An 8,753-nucleotide genomic window follows, 5' to 3' on the forward strand; every position below is an offset into this window, starting at 1 on the left:
ACCCCAAGCTAAGAAACCCAGCCCCTTATATAAGCCTAGGAGCTCCGAGTGAGACGTGTAGAGCCGGGATTGGTGGTTTGCACATCACCCCAGATGACGCCACGGGAGAGGCACAGCTTAAACGGTTAACTTCAACTGACAGCAGATGTCAGCGCCATCTTCTAACGGTTAACTCCAACTGACAGCAGATGTCAGCGCCATCTTCTAACGGCAATAGCGATAGCGAGGGCGGCTCCTCACACTCACAAATCCCACTTCTAAAAATATACTCTGAAGAGAAGTATATAAATACTAAGAATTGAAGCCAACCATGGCTGATCTAAGTAAGTAGTTCCAGGCCAACCAGAGCTACATGGTGAGACCCTGTTTCAAAATTAAAAATAAAGAATTTGCATGACTAATTTTTGATATCTTAAATAATTTCTTGTTATGGTCAGTGAGGGATATCATGCATTAATTATTTCACATATGTTTTATGAGTGTTTTTTATTAAAGTACATTTTTCTTTTTTGAGGGGGGAATAGAATCTTTCTATACAGCCCAGGCAGGCTTGGAAATTTGGTCTTCTCTTCAGCCTTCCTATTACAGGAGTAGCCATGAAGCTCAGCTTCAGAGCACAATTTTCCATTAATAAAAAATTGAAAACAACCCACAAATCCATCAATACAGAGCAAGCAGATAATTTACAGGTATATAACAGAGTACTGAGAAGTAACTATGATAATTATGTGGATTTATGTCTACTAATATGACCAAGATAGACCACAAACTGAGATAAAGCAAACATAAGCATTCAGTCACAAAAGCACCTCCACATCCACAGATGTGCACACACAGAACTCAAGCATACAATTCTCATGGACTGATATGGATAATTATAGATAAAGTCTGAAAAGGAAATCAGACAGATGTTAGCTGCATTTACATTTGGAACACATGAATGAAAACTTGGTGAGGAGAGGAACTTTTGGACTTTGTAGGCTCTAGTGTTGTTCATTTTGTTTATTTTTACCATATATAATATATACAAATATATACCATATATAATATATACAAATATATACCATATATAATATTTAAAAAATGTACATATATTGCATATATAGTAAAAATTTAAATAAAACATAGAAATTAGAAAGGAGACAAAAACAACTTGTAGATAGAATTAATGACCATATAAGAATATTACATTTAATTTTTGAGACTCCGTGTGGGAAGAGCTGCATGGTCCTTCTCTGAAATCATGATTGTAGAGTGTCCAGCAAGAAACTGAAGGTTTCTTGTGCAGGATGGGAAGGAAGTATAGCAAAACATATTGGAAAGTGTGCAGTGTGTGGAGGGCTGGGTGTTCAACAAAACCCTATTTGGAATAAGCATGAATTGCAATGGGATATTTTTCCTTTTTTTATTAATTTATTTTTGATATTCCAATCCCAGTTCCCCCTCCCTCCTTTCTTCCCACTCCCTCCACTCCCTCCTCCTCCCATCTTCTCCACAGAGAGGGTAAGGCCTCCCATTTGAAGTCTACTAAGTCTGTCCCATCAGCAATGGGATAGTTTTAAGTAAAACCAATGTTGTAGAATAACACAAGTAAGGCGATGGACAGGTAAGTCTATTTAAAATGGGTTAATAGGTAAGCATGGTACCACATGCATATGATTCCATCATTTAGAAACCAAAATAAGAGGACTGTATAGTTGAAGCCAGCCTGTGATATGCAGAAAAAATCTAGTTTCTAAGCTAACAAACATTGGTTAGGAATTAAGATCTTGCTGGACATGGTGGCACACACCTTTAAACCAACACATGAGAGGCAGAGGCAGGCAGATCCCTGAGTTTGAAGCCAGCCTGGTTTATAGGGCAAGTTCCAGGATAGCAAAGGCTAGACAGAGAAACCCTGTCTCAACAAAAAATTAAGATATTAAGGAGAAGAACCATTGCTAATATTTTAATTTGGTTACTTTAGAAAAGTCTTATGTTGTACACCAGAATACTGACTTATTGGTGACTCATCTGAACACTATTATGAGCTCAGAGGACACCTACCTCTCAGGGACATGCTCTTCTCACTTCACTGAAAACCGCACTTAAGGATGGAATGATCTGCCTAACCATACATATATTTTCATAGTACACATTGGACTCAAAAGAATTTCCATAGGTGATTGGTGTTTTTGTGTATTGGTGATTTCTTTAAACTATATGTTTTCTTCATTCTATGAGATTTTCATACATGTATGCGATGTATTTTGATCATGTCCATGCCCTCATTTTTCTTCAAATCCCCTTGGATTCCATCTATTGATATTTTTTTATATTGACTGACATACTGAGTTAGTGTTTATAACATCTTTTATTTTGGATTTAAAATACAAAAAACAACTGCAGAATATGCTTTGATGTTTTCTTTAATACAAGGTTTCTGAATTTCAACACTATCAACATTTTGGACCATTTTGTTGTAGAGTGCTCAGTTTGAACTCAGCCTCACATACGATGGGCAAGTGCTTTGCTATTGATCTACAGTCCAATTCCTGGATTACAAAGTTCGTTGAAACTGTCCTGGGTATCACAAGATGCTTATCAGCACCTGTGGCTGCTATCCACTAGGATGTCAGGAGCAAACTGCTGTCTCTCCAGTTATGGGAAGTCAGATAATTCTCCTGATCCCTGACGAGCAATGAAACCTCTAGCTGAGAACCGCTGGTCTACAGTTTAGAAAAGTCTCAAGCATCAGAAATATTTGTCATCTGGGTGTAGTTTATGTTAATTTTTTTACATTTGACATTGTGCCATGATTTGGGTGAGTCTTATACTGCCAGTAGTGCCTTGTTTTGTTTTTCTGACACTAACTAAATCCAGCTAGTTTTCAGTTATTAAACCTATCAGCATTCCAGCTAGTTTTCAGTTATTCACTCAACACAACTAATTCATTCCTCAAGTATTTTATTGAAAACTTATTATTATAGTGTCTGTTAGTGAGTAAATTACTGATGCTGTAGAAGAGATAAGAGGGGCTTTTGCCTTCAAAAAGTTCCTGGTCTTTTGAGGAAGACTAAAATCAATCATTCAGGATGCAGAGTGAAGTGAAATGGGCCCAAACCTAAGAAACCACCTAAATGCGAAAAAGGAAATAAAGAAGTTAAATTCCCTTCACAGATTGTTTGTAAAGATTTTACATAAAGATTTATCATTAGATTCTCTCTCTCCCGCTCTCTCTAACACTTCTTTTTTGTGTTTTTTCTCTTAGCTGCTGTGGCTGTTACATGGACTGACAGAGTTATCCCAGGATTAGCATGGATTGTTCCTTTTGCTATTTCCGCCTCATTATTTAGCAACCTTGTGATTAATGTACTTGAATCAGCAAGAGTGTTATATATTGCAAGTGAGCAAGGTCAGCTGCCCTTGATGTTTAGTACCCTTAATGTTCACTCATCCCCCTTCGTAGCTGTTCTTCTAAACATCAGTATGGGATCCATTGCAATTGTCTTAACAAACTTAATTCAACTGATAAACTATCTCTATTTTGCTATTTCTATTTGGACTCTGTTATCCTTAATAGGAATCCTGAAACTGAGGTACCAGGAGCCCAATCTACACAGACCTTATAAGGTAAATATGGACTGGGTAAATTTGTTCTATGTGAAATAAACTTTATGACTGTATTTGAGGAGTATATTCAGAATATCTCCAAGTTGAAGTGTTACTACTCAGCAAACTGAGAAACAAATACAGGTAATCTGGTCTTCATTTTCACTCTGTTCATGGTGAATTTACTCAATACAAAATCTCTTAGTTCAGTCTAAGAATTTGCTAGTGAGAAAGGCAGAAATTTTCAAATGGTGGCACAGCTCATTGCAAATCATTCGACCTGAGGACATTTGGTTTAATTACACAGCTATTTACACATGCTGTAGCATCTACAGTGCGGGCAGATTTAGCAAATGATAGGAGAATTAAAGTCAAATCATGAATGGTATTTACTGTTCTGAAATATCAGCTCATTTTGATTTTCAAAAGATTCCTTCCCTTCTACTTTATTACTTCTTATTATCAAATACTATATTATTTTATGTAAACTTGCTGCTAGTCAAGGGGAGAAAATATGTCATGTAAAAGGAGATCATTTTTTCATAATACAAAAGATAATAAGCAGAAACTTGGTAGAATGAGGGTGTTATTGGGGGAGAGAGCCTAGGTGGATAAAAGAATAGTCTTAATTGGCTGGTAGCATGTCCAAATACAGGATCACCCTTCCCATTATATCAATATCTATAGATGCCTGTTAAACCCAATTGGGTCATAATTTCTATTAGTTCCTTTGTTTCTTCGTTCAGTTTCTGTCTTATGGTCCTGTCTAGTGGTGAGAGTGGAGTGTTGAAGTCTCCCTGTATAAGTGTGTGAGGTTTTATGTGTGATTTGAGTTTTAGTTAGGTTTCTTTTACAAATGTGGATGCCTTTGTATTTGGGGCACAGGTGTCCAGAATTGATACTTCCCCTGTGATGAATATCAAATGACCTCCTTCATCCCTTTTGATTGATTTCAGTTTAAAGTATAATTTGTTAGTTATTAGGATTGCTACCCCTGTTTCTTTCTTGGGCCCATTCGATTGGAAAATCTTTTCATAACCGTTAACTCTGAGGTAATATCTGTCTTTGAAGTTGAGGTGTGTTTCTTGTATGCAGCAGAAGGATGGATTCCGTCTTCATATCCATTCTGTTAGCCTGTGTCTTTTTATAGGTGAGTTAAGACCACTAATATTGAGGGATATTAATGACCATTGATTGTTAATTCTTGTTTGTTTTTGATTTGTTGTTGTTGGTGAAATTGTGTGTGTATTTCCACCCTTTTTTCTTTTGGCTGTTGGTAAAGTGGGATTATCTAATGCCTATGTTTTTCTGGTTTTAGTTAACTTAATTGGGTTGGAGTTTTTCTTCCAGAACTTTTTGTAGGGCTGGATTAGTGGATATGTATAGTTTAAATCTTGCTTTGTCATGGAATATCTTGTTTTCTCCATCTATAGTGACTGAAAGCTTTATTGGATATAGTAGTCTGGGCTGGTATACGTGGGTTCTTAGTGTTGGTAGAATATCTATCCAGAACCTTCTGGCTTTCAGAGTTTCCATGGAGAAGTCAAGTGTAATTCTGATAGGTCTGCCTTTTTATGCTAATTGGCCTTTTTCCTTAGCTGCTCTTAATATTCCTTCTTTATTCTATATGTTTGGGGTTTTAATTATTATGTGGTGAGGGTACTTTTTTTGTGGTCCACTCTACTTGGTGTTCTGTAAACTTCTTGTTCTTTCATTGGCGTGTCTTTCTTTAGGTTGGGAAAGTTTTTTTCTATGATTTTGTTGAACACATTTTCTGTACGTTTGGGTTGGGTTTCTTCACCCTCTTCTATACCTATTATTTTTAGGATTGGTCTTTTCATAGTGTCCCATATTTCCTGGATATTTTATGTTAAGGATATTTTGGACTTAAGATTTTCTTTGGTTGATGAATGTATTTCTCATAGTGTATCTTCAATGCCTGAGATTCTCTCTCCTGTCTCTTGTATTTTGTTGGTTATGTAGTCCCTGATGATCCAGCTTTTCTAGTTCTAGAATTCCATCAGTTTGTGTTTTCTTTATTGTTTCTATTCAGTTTTCAGGTCTTGCACTGTTTCTTTCATCTATTCGATTGTTTTTTTCTTGGCTTTCTTTAAGAGATTTGTTGATTTTTTGTATTTTTTGGTTTGTTCTTTTCTTCGATTTCTTTACGAGATTTTCTCATATCCTCTTTGGGTGCCTCTATCATTTTTATGACATTTTTTAAAGGTCATTGTCTTTTGCTTTATCTGTGTTGGAATGATCATGTCTTGCTTGTGTAGAGTCCCTAGAATCTGGTGGTGTCATATTTGTTTCTCTTTTGTTGAATATGTTTTTATTTTGTCTTCTTCCCATCTCTTCTTCCAGTGGTTGCAGAAGGAGTCTTTTCCTCTCCTGGTGGTTACAGTCCAAGGTTCCTTCTGGTGGGTGCAAGCAAGTCCAATACTCCACTGTCTCTCCTCTTCTCATGGGTGGAGGGCAGACTAGTACCAGGATCTTGGTAGTCATTGGGTGGGTTGGATCACCAAGATGGGTTCCCCAGTGCGCAGTCCTCAGGCCTCTAGAATCTCTGAGCAGAGCACCAGAAGACTGGCTAGAAACAGGCCCTAGCTTATCTAGTCCTGTGGGCAGAGGCTGGACTAGGAAACTGGCAGTCTCTGTGTTTCCTGGACCACAGGGTTGACATCCCCAATGCACATTCCACAGGCCTCATGAGGCTCTGAGCAGGGCACCTGAAGCGTGTTGATTTATTTACCACTATCTTCTTTTCAGTTTTCCCTTCTGCTTCTTCCATTCAGCCGTTACTTAACTCTTGGATTTTTGAGAACTCATGTGATTATATTTCAAGCATCTTCCTAGGTTCTCTTCTCTGAGTACAGAAAGAAATAAGATTTGGCTCCCATGTTCAGGCAAGTTATCATCTATCTGGACACCCAGTGGATGCTAACTGATGCACTGACAGTGACACCCAGAGGACAACTGGAGGAGCCCCAGATGTATCTAGTGTATGGTTAATGCCCATGAGTTCCTTGGAAGCCCCTCCTTGGGATGTCCTTGCTTCCTAGTTTATATTTGTATCTATTAAAATAATTTGCTTCTTTGCTGTTTTCTGACTCATACTTATATCACTGACTAGGTAAAATGAATCATTGGTACACTGAGAAACACAAGGTAATCATTGTAGTTTAGGCTCAAGTCTAGGTCCCCAGTGTCTTTTCTAAGCTTTCTCTTGCTGTTTCATGACTGACCTTCAATTTGTTCGTATCTACCATGGACACAGTCAATATCTGCTTCCCTAGAATCTGAGGTGGATTATATAAGTAAAGACATGCAAAAATCCAGGGTATGGAATTAACAGTTATTGTTTACTATTGAATACATGTCCTCAAAAACAGAGGCAAAGGCAACCTTAAGCACAGATAGTTAAATATTTTTTGTCTTTCTTCAGGAGTGTTTATATCCTTCACTCAATTATTTGATAAAAAAATTTGAGCTGTGAAATAGTGAGTTATCTTTCTTAAGGCCTTTAAACAATTAAGAGGAGGCTGTTATTTAAGACTCAAGTGAATGACCTCATTAAAAAGTTTCATAATTTCAACTAGCTATAGCATACGGTTATGGTATAGATTCGTGTTTTCTATAGAAAACATCTCAAAAATTGATTGTCTACAGCCAGGTGTTATGTGCCTGCCTATAATTCAAGTTATTTTAGAGGCTTTTGCAAGGCAGAAGCAGAAAAATGGTGAGTTCAAGACCAACCTGAGCTACTTAGTGGGAGAAGTCTCAAGAGAAACAAACAACAAACAGATGAACAAAAACCAAGGATAATGTAGCAATGTCAAGTGTGGGACGTTTATATTTCTAACACAATCCATGTACCAAGGATGAATCCTTATCATTTTGTTAAAAAAAACAGAATAGAATTGTTTCAGGCAAAAGATTATTTTGTCTTGATATATTCCTTTCTTAATCTGTGAGACATATACAATCCTAATATTTAACTGTTGATATGAACTTGATTGACAGAGGGTAAAATAGTTTCCTCTTGATCTGCTTACTGATTTGAAATAGTTTCTATGGAAGATTTTCAGGATCTCCAGCAGGCTCACAAACTGAATACGTTCATAACACCTATGCCTGCAAAGCGGTCATAATAATCAGTGTATGTTTATGACCATGTCCACTCATGAAGAGTCAAAGCTAGATTCTCATCCCCCCAACCAACAGTTTCTCTGAGACAGTCTTTAGCATTTCCTTTTATTTTAGCATTGTGCGTCCTGAGCACGCTGATCTAACTCAAAAGCTTGCTTAATCTATTTCCTGTTACCACTGTCACATTATTTTTACTTACATGTATATTCAGCTGTCACACACGAATTTTCACATCTAATAACTTCCTTTAATTATGTCTTTCCAGGTGTTTTTGCCGTTCCTCTTCATAGCAATGGCCATCAGCCTGTGCTTGGTCTTGATTCCCCTTGTCAAGTCTCCAAAGATGCATTATATCTATGTGCTTCTCTTCCTTCTCAGTGGACTGCTGTTTTATGTGCCATTGATACACTATAAAGTGAAGCTGGTTTGGTTTGAGAAGTTAACTTGCTATTTGCAATTACTTTTTAATATTTGCATACCTGATGCATCTGATGAGCAAATGTCAGAAGTAGTAAACTGAAAAATAAAAGCCCTTTATAACTACACCATGTTCCAGATAAAGGTTAAGTATAGGCTAGAATAGTAATGATGACAACTCTTGAAACTGAGATGGTGTATAGAAAAATACCCAGGAAGTTCTTGGCTTAAAATGGCAAAGAAAGAGGTTGGGAGGAAGGATCTACTGTTAAGAGTATAAGTTACTTTTCTAGAGGACTGGGGTTCAATTTTCAGGCCCCACATGGAAGTTCACAACTATCTGTAACTTTAGTCACAAGGGATCCGATATCCTCTTCCGGATTTTGCAGGCATTGCATCCATATGGTGGACAGACATACATGTATGTAAAGCACCCAGGCACAAAAAAGATAATAGCAAAGAAGGTATTACACATAACTAAACCTCTGTTTTAATAAAAAGTAAAATTACTAGTTTGTGTAGCTTCATGTATTAATGATGTCTTTCTCATTCTTCTGTTTGTTTAACTCACCCATTTCCTACTGAATACGTTCTTA

General features: G+C 37.1%; 1 protein-coding gene across 1 annotated transcript in view; it reads left to right on the forward strand.

Annotated features, from left to right (window-relative positions):
• LOC101823445 (solute carrier family 7 member 13) overlaps positions 1 to 8,283 on the forward strand; it is a 30,302-nt gene extending 22,019 nt beyond the window's left edge. Inside the window, exons 3-4 of the mRNA XM_005066810.4 lie at positions 3,251 to 3,612; positions 8,006 to 8,283. Of these exons, the coding sequence (XP_005066867.1) occupies positions 3,251 to 3,612; positions 8,006 to 8,260 (617 nt within the window). The 3' untranslated portion in view covers positions 8,261 to 8,283. The remainder of the gene's footprint in view (positions 1 to 3,250; positions 3,613 to 8,005) is intronic.
• Positions 8,284 to 8,753: the final 470 nt, after the last annotated feature.

This window comes from Mesocricetus auratus, unplaced genomic scaffold (genome assembly GCF_017639785.1).
Source record: "Mesocricetus auratus isolate SY011 unplaced genomic scaffold, BCM_Maur_2.0 Super-Scaffold_6730, whole genome shotgun sequence".
Taxonomy (NCBI): Eukaryota; Metazoa; Chordata; class Mammalia; order Rodentia; family Cricetidae; genus Mesocricetus; species Mesocricetus auratus.